The sequence below is a fragment of the Ostrea edulis genome, chromosome 3 (assembly GCF_947568905.1).
Source record: "Ostrea edulis chromosome 3, xbOstEdul1.1, whole genome shotgun sequence".
Lineage (NCBI taxonomy): Eukaryota > Metazoa > Mollusca > Bivalvia > Ostreida > Ostreidae > Ostrea > Ostrea edulis.
Genome location: NC_079166.1, coordinates 24,273,722 through 24,293,262, shown reverse-complemented (window position 1 = coordinate 24,293,262; position 19,541 = coordinate 24,273,722). Strand labels below are relative to the sequence as shown.

Sequence of the window (19,541 nt, the reverse complement as noted above, 5' to 3'; positions counted from 1 at the left end):
TGAACAGAGTCTCCCTACTTTTTAATGATCTTTTGATCATTTTATGTTTAAAATAAAATCCATACTTTTATATTAATACTCTCAATATCAATATTTTCAAACTTTTAACTGCGAACTACTTCTTTAGTGTTATTTGCCTGCGTGATAATCGCGGATTCACAATATACAAATATGTATATTGTGCTGCGTCACATAGGAGAGGTCTATTCGTAGGTGACGTAATGAGGCCTCGACGGGGAGTTTGGATAAGAGTGAGACTTCACACAGACAAGAGTGAGACGTCACACAAACAAGAGTGAGACGTCACACAAACAAGAGTGAGACGTCACACAAACAAGAGTGAGACGTCACACAAACAAGAGTGAGACGTCACACAAACAAGAGTGAGACGTCACACAAACAAGAGTGAGACGTCACACAAACAAGAGTGAGACTTCACACTAATTTTGACTACCATGAACGTCAGTTGTCCGCATTCTAAATCAGCATTGCCCGTGTATAAACATTAACACAACTATTTCCGCTTTATCAATTACTCTTTATTCTTTATCATGTTTATTCTCAGGTAAATGTAAAAAAATAACTTTAGCGATTGAAATGCACGCGATTAACAACAAAACCAAATGAATGGTGTAATATATATATATGTTGAGCTTGGAATGATCTCTAGAATTTACAAATACCAAAAGTCCTCAATTTCTTTCTAACGTAGATCAAACCAAGTTACTGCATAGATTAATGTATTCAGGAATATATACATGTACACAGTAATACTGAGCCTCGGCAAAGTATCAGTATCACAAAGTTACGATATATAACTTTCTATATACTAGTATATATATATATATATATAGAGAGAGAGAGAGAGAGAGAGAGAGAGAGAGAGAGAGAGAGAGAGAGAGAGAGAGAGAGAGTTTCACTCTCAATAATAATTATATCCGGTTAAAATCTAGAAGTGGCGGTGTATAGTTTTGTTTTATGTTCTTAGCAAGATATCAAGGACGTGTCAGGGGCGAGATCAAAAGATCGATGTCGGATAAAAATCTAAATTCAAATAGCTAGGGGAGGGGGGAATAAAATATCTCGTAAGTTTCTGTCATCCGACAACGATTACACTTTAGTGGAAAAAGAAAAAAAAACCAACACAAACGACTGTTAAAAAGCACATGATAATATTACATTTTAACGAACATTTAACAGTTCTGATGTACACTTTCATTGGTGAATAAACAGTAGAAGATATATACAGAGTGTTATCTATAATCGTATGTTTTTACTTGTTAATCGATTAGTTTCAACATTCATCATATTTAGTTTTGTATGGGGAGGGGGAGGGGGGGTGAAAACGACGTGATTTTTTTTCAGACATTGAACGTTTGATCTCCCCCATTATATATCTTCTTATCACGGACAAAGAACGTTTCTACCGCCATCCACTGGTAATTGTACACCCGTGATGAAGGAAGCACTGTCTGATGCCAGGAAAGCAATCGCATTGGCCACTTCCTCCACCTCACCTGACCGTCCTAGCGGATGTTTTGTTTTGGAGAGCTCTAGAAACTACAATTAGACAAAATTATGTCATCACTACTTTGTCATCTTAAAACTGAAATTGTTTTCATTGTATTCCATTGTGTTTAAACGAGTGTATCCAACGTTAAGTGCAGCTGTTAATTACCAATCATATTGTACAACGCGGATAAAATTATATTTTTAGTGTAGACAATAAACTAGAGCAAAAGTATTTCCCATTCTAGACTCTCAAGAGAACAGTGGATTATAGGCTCATAGTCAAAGTATTCAGTTTTTGAAGTTCTTTCCAATTTATAAAATTGTATAATGTACGTCCTAAACCTCTGACACATCATTAATGAAGTAATTGTAATTATACTTGAAAATTTAAAACTCAGAACACTAGTTGGGCACTAGTTTTAAACTAACCACTATTTAGAGCTACTACTGCTGATGATATGAACTTTTAAAGCTACGCGGTGAGGGTGTACATACATGCATAGAGTAAATAAACAGATATAGCAGGCTACCAAAAACATTTCAAAATAATTTAACTCTACCATCTTAATTGTTCTACCTTACGTCTGTGCTTACCTCCTGATAGGCCTCTTCATTTCTTCCCAACGTCTTGAATAAATCAGTAATTATAGCACCGGGGCTACAAATACATGAACATCTAAATAAAGATCTTCTAATCAAGGTAAAGGATTTATCCGTAGAATGCTATACCCTTGATATCAATGAGCGTATGCGTTTCAAAAAATCATTACACTAATGGTATGATGAACTAAATTGTCTTTTATCAATCATAATTATTCGTTACAAGTAATGAAAAATGCTAAAAGATGTTAGCTGATCGGACGTATTTGTAGTTTGCTAAAAATACACTTACTTTACACTGTTTACCCGGACCTGTTTAGGGGCCAACTCTGAAATAGCATGATACATTTTACAATGCTTCATGACATCATACATTTCTGTTGCAAAACTAATAGTAAATACGATGTACTGTGAAAAAGTGGGTATAAAGAACAGTGGTCAATCTCATTATTTCATAACGAATAGCAACATTAAAAATAGGACAAACACGGACCCGTGGACATCCCAGAGTTGTGATCAGGTGCATGGGATGACTAATCATCCCCTGTGGACCGTTTACACCCGCCATGAGCCCTTTATCTTGATCAAGTAAACGGGGTAGTCCGTAGTCAAATCAGTGTGAAAATAGAGGCCTGGTCATGCGTATGAAATGAATAAAAGCATTATAACGACCATGGAATTCGTGAGAAACTGACTTCAAAACCCCTGTACATTAAACTTATTTGTTGATAGCCTGCCTCGATGACAAACCCCTGTACATTAAACTTATTTGTTGATAGCCTGCCTCGATGATTAATCACAAGTAGGACATACTCTGGTGTATTGAATCAGTTGAAAAACATAGACACATCATGCAAGTGATAAGTTAGCATTGCTACATAGATATGGGCGTTGTCAGTTTGCCATTGACATTTATGTTCAATAAAATATTTAAGTATGAAGAAGATACAAAAATAAACTCTGTGGTTTCTTTTATTTCGAGTTCACTGGGATATACCCCGGTATCAAAACAACATATGAATGACAAAATATGATTATTATCTACCATTATAAAGTCTCCAAAACGAAGTACTAGCTGTATAAAAGTCGTTTTTTCTGAGTACTACTATTTTCCTCCCATGACAAAATCCATGCAAATTTCAACTTCATTTAAAGAATCTAAATCAGGAAGACTTTGATTTTGAAATTTGGTGTAATATGACTTTGATCCTAGTTTGTAGGTCCCAACATCCTCTTATCATTTTTTATGATGCAATGTCTCTATCCGTCCTGGTTCTAGAGCTATACAAGTTTTTATGGTCATAGGTTAAGGTCACTGGAGTCACTTGACTTTGATACTAATTTGTAGGCCCTGTCACTCTCAATTCATTTCCGAAAACCCCAATACTCTATCTATCATATATGTCAAGTTGTATCTGTTAAATTTTGGAATTAGTTTTCCCCTCCAGAGAGATCCCCCAGTCTGTACCTAAACACCCTCAATCTGAACACAAAAACATTTCTGCAGATCTAGATACACTGTCCTACCATATCTTTGAATATCTATTACTTTCATCAACTGGTTACGGAGAACGGTGTCGGACAGTTTTAGGCGCGAGAAAGAAGCGAAAGAAAGAGAAGAACCGAGCAAAAACAATAAGTCTCCAAACTTCGTTTAAGAGACTTAAAAATGAGTATTGTTAATAGATAAAACGTCTTCAATATTTCTAAATGTCGAGTTAAAGGCCTCAGCAAGAGATTTATTCTTCTCATGTATAATCTTTTGAGCAAATATTGCCTCATAAGGATATAAAAACGTATCAGGTAATAATGGAGCACAATTCTTGCCCAGCAGAATTTCGATAGAGTGGTGTTTAACAAAGTAATTTTTCGATGATTGATAACATTTGATGTTACAGGGGTTTCAGTAGTCTCGTTTAAAGTCACCATTTCGCAACATCTATGGTCGTTATAACGATCTAGTGTGCCATTTCAACCTATCATCGAGTCAAATGCTGTTTGACGTGTTTCCTAACGATTGTTAGTTCGTTCTTGACACACTGATTTTGACTACAGATTACTCCGTTTACCCGATTAAGACATAGGGATCACGACGGGTGTGACCGGTCGACATGAATGCTTACTCTTCCTAGGCACTTGATCCCACCTCTAGTATGTCCAGGGGTCAGCGTTTGCTGAATTCATTTTTGGGTATTCCTTGTGAGAGTTATGAAATTGATCACTGTTCGTTATCTTCGCCTTTAACGATAAGAATATTTCTGTGTTTCATTTTTATTGAGAAAGCAGCTGCCTATGATGTCAAACAGCCCAGTTTTTACTTTATTGTAAAGAATGGTGGTGTACAGTGCTGAAAAGTGAAAAGGTGATGATATTGAACAGCGATTAAGCTCAAACTTCAATGAAAGATACGAAATTTAAAGATCAGAGGTGGGATCGGGTGCATAGAGGAGTAAGCACCTCCTGTTGACCAGTCACACCCACCTTGAACCATATATCTGGAAAAGGTAAATGGGGCAATTCGCAGTCAAATTTAGTAGACAAAGAACTGCTAAAACGAGATTGTTGAAACCCATGTAACATCAACATATTTATCCGTAGACCATAGTCTGCCTCGTCTTAAAAACTGATCATAAGCACCACAGAGCTCACGGGGAGTGTGACCGGTCGACAGGGGATGCTTACTCCTCCTAGACACGTGACCACATATCTGGTATATCCAGTGGTCCGTGTTTGCCCAACTGTCAATTGTGTATTGCTTATAGATATATGTAGGAATTTTGAGATTGATCACTGTTTGTTATCTTCACCTTTCACGCAAGTGATAATGGTATAATGCAACATGTACATCGATATGGGAAGGGAGAGGGGGAAGCTGAAGTTGTCACGTTTGTCATAAAGATGAAACAAATGTGGAAGACTACGTGATGTCTTTGATTTTGAGTTTACTGGGATATATCAAATCGACATATGAATGAAATTGTGTATTGTTTATAGATAAATAATCGTCGATATAGCTGCATTGTAAATGTCGAGTTAAAGGCCACAAAAAGCCCTATGTTCTGATTCTGCTTATGTGGAAAAAAGATTTGTAACTTCAATTTATATAAACTACTTTTAAAATCCACATTTGATATACGTCACTTCCCTAGGGTTAGGGTTAGCTGTTCCTTCAAAGGAGTTAACATATCTGTGAAGAGCAAAGATAGGGGCTTAATATACCATTTACTTGATAAAAAGATATGAAATCACAAAGTAACTACTTTATGCACATATGGTAGGAAAAAATGTATTTACTGTTCATCTATATTCAATTTAATGCAAATGATCCATTTAGTGTCACTGCTCTGTATATATATTCTGACAGAAACTGATCACAATGGAGAATTCTGACAAAAAACAGAACACCTACCTATTGCAGTACACCTAGTAAAGTGATCTAGGGCACTCTTGGACACACAGTATGGTAACAATTCAGGAAACTAAAAAAATATATATATAGTGTCACTCTTACATGAATATCATTAACTTTTGATAAGGTTTAAATCAGGTTTTCGAAATAAGAAAAGTAACTCTATGAATCTTCAGAATTTCCCATCAGGGATGCATTCATTAATTGCAAGTGAGAAATTTAGAATACTCACTGATCTGATACTTGCGATACTTGATACATTAACAATGTTTCCCTTTGCATTGACGAGATGTGGAACTGCAAGCATAGTCAGATGATAAATAGCTCTGAAAACAGATCATTTTCGTTAAGACATGATCTATGCGAGGATGTCTGATGTCTTTTAGGCAGCTTATCCTTTGTTTGATTAGTTGATGAAAGGTTAAGATAACGAACAACAACCAACCCCACAACTCCTTTAAGGAATACAAAATAGAGAGTTGGGCAAACACGAACCCTTGGATATACCTGGGGAGGAATAGGGTAATTAAGAGGAGTAAGCATCGACCGGTCACACCCACCATGAAACCTATGTCTTGATCAGGTAAACGGAGTAATGTGTAGTTTAAATCAGTGTGCCAAGAACGACCTAACAATCGGTATGAAACACGTCAATTACCCACAGATAAAAAGTATTTACAAACTAGATCATTATAACTACAGACCCTGAAGCGTACTACTACACCACTTGCACGGAACGGTACGAAACGATTCTTGCACGGAACGGTGAACGATTTGCACGAAACGCTAAACGATCTGCACGGAACGATGAACGGTTTGCACGAAACGCTGAACGGTCTGCACGGGACGGTGAACGCTTTGCACGAAACGCTGACCACTTTGTAGGCGTGGCTTGCACGCTTTGTGAACGGTCTGCAGGATACAGTTAGCGTGGCCTGCACGCTTTGATTTTTTCGATATTATTTGGTTCAAATAGTTTCAATATTATTACAATATTCTAGATATTAAAAAAAGGTTGAGAAAGAAACGATAATGATTCATTTTCAAATGATTGCTCATGTACGACGCGGTAAATTTCGTTTTTGCTTATTATATCAATGAACACGTTGGAATGAAAAGAAAGGATTTTTTTTTATTTCGGAAATAAAAGAAAAATATGCAAAAATCATATCGTCACGGAATATTGATTAATCAAATTTTATTGATTCATTGCTCTATTAAATTCATAGAAACTGAATATGAAATGGTTGCCTCTGTTTCGCTATTTTTGTACATTCATTTTGAGTGTCGTTAAATTACCTTTGCAATTTGTATATTCCAGTCCTCTTCCCAAAAACAGATGTTGAATAAACCTATACATTTTATACACATGTGTACGTGTATGAAAACAGATGAAGCGATTTCAAGAAATTTCTCGTCAGGAAAGATTGAAATATTTTTGGGCGGGGAGAGGGTTGTGAACGGTCTGCACGAAACGCTAAGCATGACCTGCACGCTTTGATTTTTTTCCGGCATTATTTGTTTCATCCTGGGGTTAGTTTAAACAAGGAATAGTATAATGACTTACGAAGACGTTGGAATAAAACGAAATGAATATTTTTTAACTTCGGAAATAAAGGGAAAAGATGCATAAATTGTATCGTCATGGGATATTTATTATTCAACTTTATTTATTCATTGCTCTGTTAAATTCATTGAAAAAGTCGCGTCTGTATCGCTATTTTTGTACATTCAATCTGAGTGCCGTTAAAACACGTGTGCAATTTGTATATTCCAGGCCTCTTCTCAAAAACATATCTTGAATAAACCTATACATTTTTACATATGTGTGTGACAACAGATAAAATGATTAAAGAATTCTCGTAAGACTGGAACATATTCTCGGGCGGGAGGGGGTGCATCTAGACATAGAATTAGCCAGTTGTTAAGAACCTGTCACCTTGGATAAGAAGAGAAGATACAAAACAAAAAGAAACAATCAAAATATGATTGAAATAGATTGAGAAATAAATCATATAAATGAATATATAAAACAAATAATTACAAACTACAGCAATGGTCAACAGATATACGAGCGGATCTAACATCCAATTTTAATTCGATTGTTGCATTTGCCTCAATTTAAACTGCATTCATTTTTGAGAGACAAAACACCTCTTTTGTCATACTTCAATTGCTCCCGCCGATTTTCACACCTTCTGTAAGAATGTTAATTTCAAATACCCGGATTAACTGACTTCTAGTATTGTGGTAAAAAAAAGGACCTTGGATTTTGCGTAGAATATACAAGTTATACACAGGTCGGTCTTTGCATTATGCAGACAGTTCCGATAAACGATTTTCATGAAAATGCTTGTTATTTAATAAGAGAAACTTGATCATACAAATGTAACAAGACAAATAAATTATTCCTACATGCAAATAAAAAAAAATAAATAAAAAAAAAATGAGGGCAGATATTTACATATCTCTGCACTTGTTAGAAACTATCAAGTGTGATAAAATAGTATCGAATTTTGCTCTACCTGGTAGTTTTATAATAAACTGTTTTCTTTCGATTATTTGCAGATTTTCACTGTTGAAAGCCCGTCTTGGAAACATTTTGAAATAATTGGTCAAATTCCCAACAATGTTTAACTGTCCTATATCCCATGCCGAAATGACTTGCACGGTCTGTACGTTTCTAAGGGCGTGATTTGAACCATCTGCACGTTTCTATGGGCGTGGTTTGATCATACACGGAACAATTTGCACGGAACGATGAACGGTCTGCACGAAACGGTAAACGGTTTGCACGGAACGGTGAACGGTCTGCACGAAACGCTGAACTGTCTGCACGAAACGGTGAATGGTCTGCACGGAACGAAACGAAACGCTTTGGAGGTGTAGTAGCACGCTTCAGGGACTGTAGTCTGTACCATACAATTTGCGAAATGGTGACTTTAAACGAGACTGTTGAAATCGCAGTAGCATCAACTTGTTTTGTCGATAGCCTGTATAGATTTAAAACATGATCCCATCTTATGAAGCAGTTGGAGTATAAGTACGATTACCAAAAGTGGAATTAATGTCAAGTTCGTTTAAAATGCAGTTGTAATAATGAGCCTTACAAACTAAGACAATGTTATTACAAGCTTTGTCAGCTGGAATCAACACATATTCCTCATGTAACCTATCTAATTCTTTTATCACTTCTGGTTTACTAAACACAGAATGATAAATGGTATGTACTTTTGTTTTGATATGTCTAATGGGGGATTTAAAAATTCCTCACATACTTTTAATCCATTCTGACAATGTATGAAGTTTTTCTTCTTCATATTTAGCCCATCGTTTGGCATAATCTTCGACAGAATTCATAATAGAGATGAAATTATGTCGCCAATTGAAAGACCGATGTTCTCTGTATTTAGGACCTTTTAGAATAAGTGATTTGAAGTACTGATTTTCAACTATGTCAATATCACCAGTAATGACATGTCCAGCTGGACTATAGTTGAAAGAAGATTAAGAACAAGAACACGTAGATTAAGTATAAGATAAACTATATCTAGGCACTGCAAAATGTGTTTCTAAATAGACAGTTTGGATGTAAAAGCAGAAGTATATTGGTAGGAAATAATAGGTAGAGACTTGAACTTGAAATAAGTTGGAATACACGACTGAACCCTTTTATGACAAAGAATGTTGCTTTTGTTGACGGCATCTATTCCTTTGTAAATTTGAGCATAAAAAAAATTGCGGCGTGATTGTGAAGGAATATCATTCATGATCCGTCGTTATTTAAAGAGCCTGTGATTGGAAACATCCATAATCATAGAGTTCAGTCTATATTCAGGTGTAGACTAGCTGTGACTTCTTCAAATATTGTATGTAAAACTCTCAATGGAACAGAGTAAAATTTTGTACTAATATGATGTGGACCTAATTGTCTTTTGACGTAAGGTAAAAGTGAATCAAACGTGACATCAATTGATATGAATAAAAAGCGGAAATTAGCGTCAGAATTAAAAGAATTGATAAATAAAAAGGCAAAGGTGCACAGATTAAATCCCACGCGAAATGCATAGATGAAGGAGAAACGAACTCCTTTTTTTCATCAAACTTAAATCTTCTCACCAAGAAAATAATATTATCAAATGTATCAAATATGAAGATAATATTACCACCAACTGTAATGCTTATTTAGGTAAAATGTGTGATTTCTACACAAAATTATACAAATCATCGAATATTGACGATAATAACATTAAATCCTACTTAGATAGTACCACTATATTAAATATAGTTAACGAAAAACAAAAATTAGAATTAGATGAGGTTCCGTCAATGAAGGAATGTGATGAAGCTGTCAAAATGTTACAACATAATAAATCGCCAGGCTTGGATGGTTTACCAGGCGAGTTCTATCAAACTTTCTGGTGATAACTAAAACCATACTTTTACAATAGTTTAACACAAACTTTTAATCATCAACGCATGACATTGCTTTAATCACGCTTATCCATAAAAAGGGAGATAAATCAAACTTAACAAATTATCGAACTAACAGTCTCACAAACACGTTATTTCTGGTGATCAAAGTAGAACAGAGATGCTATTTCCCAACCATTCAGTAAATAACGATCAGTTATAAACTATAACATTAGTATTTGTTACATATTCCTCGATCTGCTGTTGTGTGTATATGGCTAGTTCTGTAATCCGAAAGTACAGGCATATATGATGTTTTGTACAAATTGTGTATTCACATTTATATATTACCTGACGTTGGTATTCATGCATTCATCATATTGCTCCAGTGATGTTGTTTCAATGCTTCCAGATTTCAATATCCCTGCATTATTGACCTATTATTTTGAAGAAGAACTTGAAAATAAAGATATTCATGGAATGAAATAGAATGCATGTTCAAGCTTTATAAAAAGTTCATTTTGGCTTATTCTCAAAGTATGTATACATGTTATTCAATTATTATCCATGCTGATCATAAGCATGCTACAGCATAAATTTAGTGTACATGTAGTGTGTTCAACCAAATATGTTACACTCGTACATACCAGAATGTCCAATTTTCCATAATGTTTTACTGTTTCGTCAACAAGTCGCTTAACAAAATCTTCCTTTGTCAAATCACCGCTAAGAGTCAACGGCTAAAAGAACAAAGAGAGCGATGTGGCAACACTTCATTTCCCAAACTGCTTTCAAGTGTATGGCAACGACAATAAATTTACAGTAATATCTAACCCTTTTTCCATTTTCTTTTTCACACTGGGCAGCCGTTTCAGCTAAATTGTCAATATTTCTGCCTGTGATGGATACCTTCGCACCAAGCCTACAAAACAAAATGGCTGTTCCTGCCCCAATACCGGAACTGGCACCTGGAAATTACACACAACACAGTGATGGAGTGTAGCCGTTATACTCCATGTTTTAAGAAAGTATACAAAGCGGAGAAACATCGCAAAGAAAGTTCCTCAGCTAAGGTAGAATTGTATACAAACGTACAAGCAAACGTGTACTAGCCGATCTACAATAGTTTTATTAAAACGACCCTAAGAAAAGTAGCATGATGTTTTCTACATTAATAGAATATCGGATTTTATGCAAAGAATTGTTCATTGAGGTAAGTAGGTAAGCAATTCGTACTTAAAATCGGACCTATTTACAATAAACAAGTAACATGGGGTAATAAGCTCTTTAACCGACTATAAACTCTTTAACCGACTATTGAAGAATTTGAAGAATATGATATCGTGAATGAATCTCATTTGCTTATCGTGGATCAGGCGCTTACGCTCTTCATAGGAGTTATGATATTGATCACTGTTCGTTATCTTCAGCTTTCACATATATAGAGAAATACAAGGTTAAAGGCAAAGAAAGTCATTAAAAGAATTTTATTTCAAGGAAAGATGAGTATGTATGGATAATGTATTTTACGTCTTATTGAGAAGATCTTGGCAATAGTGAAATCCTTAGATGTGTAAGGTTTAATTCCATATGTTCATTGATGATTTGCTAAACCCCACATCCCATATTTTGACATACGCAAAGAGTGAACAAATTTCTGGGTTGCTTTACTATAGACAATGGTTTCCTCTGCAAAAACGTTTACTAAACCACAGACTCAAAAGTTCTTCTTTTACCCTCATACAATATAAAGGTAGGTATCTTCAAAATCTATGCTAGCGCTGGAGAAGAATTGAATCCCAAGGCAGTCAATTTGCGGACATTCCAAAGAATATTGAATGAGTTTTGTCCTCGCAGAGTAATCAGGAAACCCTGTGCAGACCTATATCAGAAGTGTCAAGAGTTGTCAAGCCATCCATCAAGTAGCATTGTTGTGCACTTTTAATATTTAGAGTAATGTGATCAGTGATCAATTTGGCTCAGGTATTTCCGATTGTTTGTGATTGTTAATAGGTTATGAAATAATGCTGTTTTATATGTTTTTGCAACCCGACCACTAAATTTTGTCCGTGAGGGTCATGATTCTAGAAAACAATTACCATAATACAAACAATATATTTTAAGTACCCTTTTTCGTAGGCAACTGAACCAGGACTCTAGGTACTGCATTTCAATACGGATGCAATGATAATATATACATTGTAGGAAATTTGACTTGTCCACAAGGAAATGATGTGAATGTAAAACTTATACGGTACCAATTTTGATGCAGCAGATGCGCATTTCGACAAATAATGTCTCTTCAGTGATGCTCAACCGAAATGTTTGAAATCCAAAATAACAATAAACTTGCTAGAGCTATTTTATGCAAAAACAGAGTGCCAAAAAAGTGGAGCCAAATTCGTCTAAGGATAAGAGCTATGCATGAGGGAGATAATCTTTAATTTTGAAATGAATTTCTAAATTTTATCACAACAATTAAATATACATCCGTATTTTCAAGCTAGTAACTAAGTACTCAGCTACTGGGCTGTAGAGACCCTCGGGGACTAACAGTCCACCAGGAGAGGTCTCGCTCCAGGGGTCATAATGTAAAACTTGTACGGTACCAATTTTGATGCAGCAGATGCGCATTTCGACAAATAATGTCTCTTCAGTGATGCTCAACCGAAATGTTTGAAATCCGAAATAACAATGAAGTTTTAGAGCTATTTTAGGGAAAAACAGAGTGCCAAACAAGTGGAGTCAAATTCGTCTAAGGATAAGAGCTATGCATGAGGGAGATAATCCTTAATTTTGAAATGAATTTCTAAATTTTATAACAGCAATTAAATATGCATCCGTATTTTCAAGCTAGTAACGATGTACTTAACTACTGGGCTGTAGAGACCAAATATCATAAAATCATATAATTGTAACATTTTGCTACGACAAACCTGTAATTAATGCAACTTTTCCATCCAATTTAGAAATAGCAGACATGGCGGCTAGTTGCTCAAAATCTTAATATATCGCTAAGGATGTATGGAGGCCAATTTGGACATTTTTTTCGTAATAATATATAGTGTTGCAAATTATCTTTGTTACGCCAGACATGATGAGTAATTTGCTAGTTGATATTTGGCATACTCTCTCAGTACTTGATTAATCTGTGATTTCTCCATCAATTTTTAATAATTTCCAGCTGAGCTTGCTTTTACAGAATCCTGGTTTGTCGACATGATTGTATTCCAAAAGAATTGGTAAGCTCTGTTGACAACGAGACAAGGTTCTTCTGTTTCATATCGTAAATTTTATAACAATCAAAATTACACTAGAGCCTACAGTGGGAAATATATAATGGGCGGCATCTTACTGACGCGAGTTTAATTATCTTTATATTTTACTTCAAACAAAGAGCTAGACCCACGGATAACCAATAGGCCTTTTCTCAAAATTTGATATTTTCAAGAACAAAAGCTAAGAATATACATTATTCACATATATTTTCTTTTTTGAATATCCTTTTGTGTAGTAATTGACCATCAGAGTACCTATTACTTTTCTGACATATTGTCAACTACCCATACTTATTTACCAGTAACCCATTATCACCTGTATATGGTGTTTATATCTCTCAACTTCGATATGCAAGAGCTTGTTCTGTGTATGATCAGTTTTTAAATCGAGACAGGCTACAGACATACAAGTTTATGTTACATGGGTTTCAACAGTCTCGTTTAAAGTCAGTATTTCGCAAATTCTACGGCCGATACTATTAATTTGCCAATACTACATACAATGCATCATTGTGTCAAATGTTGTCTGATGTGTTTCATACCGATTGTTAGGGCGTTCGTAGCATACTGATTTTGACTACGGATTATTCTGTTTTCTTTATCAAGAGATAGGGCTCATGGTTGGTATGACCGGTCGACAGGGGATGCTTACTCCTACTAGGCACCTGATCCCACCTCTGGTGTGTCCAGGTGTCCGTGTTTGCCCAACTATCTATTTTGTATTGCTTGTGGGAGTTATGTGATTGATCATTGTTCTTTATCTTCATCTTTCATTGAAAACTGCACAAGAAGGTTAAGGGCTGCCATGGTAAAATGTACTACAATTTTTGTGTGAAATTACACGTCAAATTCATGAGTATAATTATAATCATTGCAGTTAAACACCGAAACAATACTAACCCATGTGTTGAATGCGAACGAACTACCATACATTCCCCACATGACAATTTCACCCTACGTAAGCTGGATATCAAGGCAGTTTTTATTTTAAAAAAACCATAACGTTGTCTTACTTATTAAAAAAAGTTCACGTATATGTGGGTTCCCAGCTGAATATTTATTGACAGTCGCACAAGAAATACAAGTCCTTTAAATAAAAACTGTTGGAGTCTAATGCATACCCAAATTAAAACAACATTATATCGAATTACCGGAGTTGACCACATTCCTATGAATTCCGTATCATTGATATATAAGTCATAAGTTGCTACCAGCTTGAAGCGCAAAAATATGTCTAGAATATATATATAAAATTGTCAAATGCTAGTCATAGGAGATGCTACTGAATTTTCGCATTGTTTATGAGTAAATACATGTTACTGCAAATGAATCCATTTTAAACGTGTCATGCATTCAGATTGGGCGCAATTTCAAGGTGACAATATATGAATATCATCTTTGCGCACACTATTGATAAAAATGGAGACTGATATGCTATGAAATGGAAACAATATCAGACACATTCAAACAAAAGTTCATAACATGAAACGAGCAGTGATCAATCTCATAACTCCTATTTTCACCTCTGGATAAGAAATACAAAATAGAGAGTTGGGGAAATACATGCCCCTTGATATACCAAAAGTAGGATCAGATGCCTAGCCTAAGATGAGTAAGCATTCCCTATTGACCGGTCAACCCGCCGTGAGCTCTATATCAAGATCAGGTAAACGGAGTTATCCGTAGTAAAAATAACGATACATTCTCGGACGTCAGTTCAGACACCACATTCCTTGGTTAGACTATGGGTACAATGCCGAACTAGATATTTCGAACAGTTTGACAATCATTTCGTTCAGTAGTGTCACTTACAGGCGTAGATTCCATTCCATTGTGGCAATGAGATAACTTTCTCTCTAGTTATTTCGCAACGACACCCCCTCTCTATTGCATAAAATTGTATTATATATTGCACTACAAATTCATTGATATATAACATATATTTGAATATGTAGAACATTGAAATAATGTTGATGAATGATTTATATATTTGTTGATATTGAATTAAATAAAAGATAAAAAAAAAAGACATCCCCTCTCATTAAAACAAATGTTGTAATGTTGTATGTGACTCAAACACTCAGCCATGTTGCTATGAAATACCATGCATTGAAAAGATAATTATCTACCATTATAAGATCACAGAAATTATTTTCAATTAGTGACGTACACGTTTAGTAGTTATGCATGGAAGTTAAAGTTTTAATAAAGTTCGGAATCAAAGTCAAAAATAAAGTTCGGGATCAAAGATAAAAAATAAATAAACAAAATAATCATATTTTTTGAAGAAAAGGAAAAGGGAAAATAAGTCTTGAAATAGTAACAAACATTCTAATAAAGGACTAAGACCATGTTTATCAAAATTCGGCCTAACGTCCAAAGTGAATAATTTTTTTGTTAGAAATATCCCCTAACATGTTCTTTTCCTATAATGTACTGGTTTTTATACGTAGAGTTCGTGAAAGAACACTATTTTTAGGTTTACATTACTAGTATAAATCCTATAATTTGCTCTACTTTTTAAGAGTGCGTCATACAACGTCGCTATATATTATTAGAAGTGGTAACGTATTGTAAAACATAATTATGCAATGAGTGGTTTAATATATAATAAGATCTTGAAAAAGAAATTTTCTCTCCCAATACGCAATAAGGTTATTTTACTTATAGCCCGAATGGCACACCATATTTTTCAATCTCCTTCATTCGGCCATTTTCACACACCGCGCCGTTAGCCTGTTTGCTCTGTTCGTGGAAGTTGCAGAGGATGTACTCATCGCATTTCAACGTAAGTTTCAGAAATATGAATATACTTCACCTCTACTCGTTAAACTGTATAACCAAATAGGTGTACCAATTGCTCTTAAAAATGATAAACAAGTCGCATGGAACGAATAGTATGGTGCGCATGTGGTGTGTTGACATAAACTCATAATATTCACGCATTGGGCTGTTGGAAATCCCACAACAAATCTGTTAACTGTTGTCAACATATATTTATTGTTTATCTATTATAATTATATATTGTTAAGATTTAAAATTGTATGTATATCAGCTGATCAGAAAAATCAGCTGTTTCAGGATCATGCCATTTTCAATTCCAAGTGCATGACCTTCTCGGGTCTATTTGAATTTTCTTACATGATGTTTGACTCACTTTACACTTTGAACTTTCCATGTATCATTGCATGGTCTAAAAAGTATTTGTATAGGTTAAAGAGACATATAATTGTATATAGATGTATATTTCCATAATGGTATATGTCTCTGGGGTAACATGTAGGCCTGTGGGGGGTTATAGGTTGAATAATTTTCGAATGATTTGGTATTCTAGTATTCTACTATGTTTAAACTTAATTTAGTGATTATTTAGTAATCAAATAAAAGTTATATGATGAATCGATACATTTCTTCAGTTTACTGTAAACAAAAACTGTTTCTGTGTTTTGGAATCTGTCTGGTATTAGTGCATAATAAATAACTTCATAAGTCAATACATATATTTTTGTTGTAGTGATGACATTTGCAAAATCTGTGAGAATAGAAAAAAATGTGTTAGGGTCAACAGAAATTTTTAATTAGGGTAGGTTGGGAAAGTGGAAACCAATTAACATATATATATATTTTTTGGCCGTACGCGGAAACATGGATTAGAAAAGTCAGAACGATTTTTACATTCAATGATTTTTAAATACTTAAAAGCACCATTAAGCCAGGAAAATCATAAGAACAGTTTGGTTTTATAATTTAAATGTGCCATATTTCAAGATAAATTGTAAAACATGTCAAACTTAATTTCAACAATTACAACTTACATGCCTGCATTGGGATTAGATATAGAATCACTCAGAGAATGTTGAATTTCATGGGTACTACCATGATTTAAGCATATATTTTTTATCTCCTTTATATTATTGAATATTAAATTTTTCCATACATCTCCCACAAGAAAGAGTATGAAACATAAAAATATTTTGTGAATTTGCTGATAATTGTGAAGTAAGATAATATATCAACATTAGCTACAACAAAAATTATTAGATGGGGGATCAAATTCAAATGAAATGTTTGTGTATATAATTATTTATGCAGAAATGTACATGTAGCTAAACTGTCCTCTATTGTTTAGTTGAAGACATGTCAATCTCCCACCGAATACATAAATGTAATTTTTCTGAATTTTATATCAATGAAAATACACGAGGGCATGAAAGTACAACTTTTATATGAATATCATAATACAGGGGTTCGTGTTTGCCCAACTATCTATTTTGTATTGCTTGTAGGAGTTATGAGATTGATCACTGTTTGTTATCTTCACCTTTCATTTATGATATAGTTTTGATAATGATATAATACTGGAGTAATTTGAATTTCAGGATGATATAATATGTACAGCAAAAATTGATGGCAAGGGTGACATGAATCAGATTGACAAGAATCCATATAATGCTATCATCACTGCCATCAGATTCATACATAGCTTCCTTGTTGTGCCTGCCAATAGCAAGGTACCAGATTATACAGCAGTTATGTGGAAACAGATTCCCACAATAGGGGGACCAGATTGACACCTACATTGTACAGAATTAGGCAGTTATATCAGAACTGGAAAAACTGGATCCAAACAAGACTATATTGCTTGGAAGAAACATGTCAACTCTGAAGTTTACCCTTAATTTCACATTACCATTACTCCTATTTTGAAATATAATGTATTACATTACTTGAGAGTGAATTTACATTACACATTTACATAACATACTGTCAGATATTAAAGAAATGGCAGAAAAATTATTTCTGTATTATGATTTTTAATTATACATTAACATAAGTACACAAAATATTCAGCAATGTTAGGAAACATATCTATTAAGTTATTCATTGCATTTGATTGTCATCAATGTTTCAAATGCTTCAGTCAATCTCACTAATAAAATGAATTATTCTAAATCTTCAAAATATCATCAAATATTTGAAGTAGTGTAAATGTAATGAAAAATAATGTGCAGTACAGTATGCATTACATTAACATTACTTGTAATGCAAAAATGGTCCATTACACCCGCATTACATTGAAACTGGCTGTCATTTAATTACCATTACCACAAGCCTGGTTCTGTCGAGAGGTATTGAAATTGTCTGTAGAGACTTTGTCTCAGGAAGTGGCCGAGATTGGTGGTGACAATTTTGTTGGATGTGAATTTACTGACACACATGTCTACACTTGCTACACAATATAGCATGTGGTGGTTTCAACAAGAAAGTTCTTACTCTGCAGGAAATGACGAACAGTTAATGGATTCACAATTTTTCTGACTTTTCTTCTGTACATTAGATGCATTGGAAAAACTTTCCTTTCCATTATCTTTTGCTGGTTCATACTTTGAAATAAAATCAAGTCCGAAAATAAAGTATTTTGGTTGGGTTTTTTCAATGAATTTTAAAAAATGTAATCTGTAATACTTGCATATTTTCTTGGTGTTCTGTGATTGCATAGGCCTATTGATTTTTATTTGTATTCAGGTATAATTTCATCTTCAGTGTCCTGAAAGAAATTAATTTTTCAATAATGCCAAGAAAAATGTAGTTAACAGTATGATTTAAAAAAAAAATATTGACACGGGTAGGAATTGAAACCGGATCTCCTACTTGAAGGACGGGCTCTCTACCACTCAGCCACGGCGTCTATGACGTCACTTGGTCAAAAATCCTTTATACATTTACTTGCCCTAGTTGGAAAAACACCAGAATTGGCTAGCTACAGGGCGCCGCCATTGTGGACACCCAAAGTTGTGCGGAGAAGAAAAGTTGACAGGAGATCTGATTGGTCATTAACAGAAAATCTTTGTGATGGAATTTAATAGTGAAATATAAGTGATAAAAATGACAGGTGACATAACAGAATATGTAGAAAGATACAGAAGTTATAAGGGAAGATCTGAGTGGAGAGGTGATATTTGGATGGACAATTTCATTCAGTGCGGATCTACACTAGTTGTAAACAGGCCAAAATTTGAAGGAAAAACGCAACGGCCAGCCATATATTTTTTGGTGGAATTTTGAAGGGGAGATGATGAACTTTGCTGAATGGTGACTGATTTTTTGAAAATTGGCTTAATAAATAATTGACAGTGATTGGAATTTGTATGGAAGTCTATGGGAAAACATTTGGTGGTGTTTGTCCTATACTGAGGTAGCGAGAACCAGTTTATGAGGTAAGTGTAAGAAAGTAGTGCATTTTTAGCGCCATTTGTCAGTTTTACAATAAAATGGATGCATTTTTTGATAATTTGAAAGAAAAAGTAAATCGTAAAAGTGTACGGGGC

General features: G+C 34.5%; 1 protein-coding gene and 1 long non-coding RNA gene across 3 annotated transcripts; one reads left to right on the top strand and one right to left on the bottom strand.

The window, feature by feature from the left end:
• Positions 1 to 523: 523 nt before the first annotated feature.
• Positions 524 to 12,971, bottom strand: LOC130052494 (3-oxoacyl-[acyl-carrier-protein] reductase FabG-like). Of its 2 annotated transcripts, none has more exons than XM_056157646.1 (9): positions 12,871 to 12,971; positions 10,769 to 10,902; positions 10,582 to 10,674; positions 10,286 to 10,371; positions 5,754 to 5,847; positions 5,522 to 5,591; positions 2,405 to 2,441; positions 2,107 to 2,188; positions 524 to 1,560 (listed from the first exon to the last, which is right to left on the bottom strand). In XM_056157646.1, exons 1-9 carry the CDS (start codon positions 12,914 to 12,916, stop codon positions 1,405 to 1,407), a joined length of 798 nt encoding a protein of 265 aa, XP_056013621.1. In that variant the 5' UTR covers positions 12,917 to 12,971; the 3' UTR covers positions 524 to 1,404. The 2 variants fall into 2 exon arrangements, with proteins under 2 accessions (XP_056013621.1, XP_056013622.1); XM_056157647.1 differs by having other exon boundaries at positions 2,107 to 2,170; positions 12,871 to 12,944.
• Positions 12,972 to 15,748: 2,777 nt separating this feature from the next.
• On the top strand, positions 15,749 to 18,627 carry LOC130052508 (uncharacterized). The gene is made up of 2 exons (XR_008800854.1): positions 15,749 to 16,000; positions 17,592 to 18,627. It is a non-coding gene; the product is annotated as an uncharacterized LOC130052508 (long non-coding RNA).
• The last annotated feature ends 914 nt before the right edge of the window (positions 18,628 to 19,541 follow it).

Coding starts and splice junctions, on each gene's coding strand:
- LOC130052494 (XM_056157646.1), bottom strand. CDS start 12,916: ATGTCTGCTATTTCTAAATTGGATGGAAAAGTTGCATTAATTACAG. Junction 10,675..10,768: donor AAAAAGAAAATGGAAAAAGG/GTTAGATATTAC, acceptor TTGTTCTTTTAG/CCGTTGACTCTTAGCGGTGA. Junction 10,372..10,581: donor ATGGAAAATTGGACATTCTG/GTATGTACGAGT, acceptor TCAAAATAATAG/GTCAATAATGCAGGGATATT.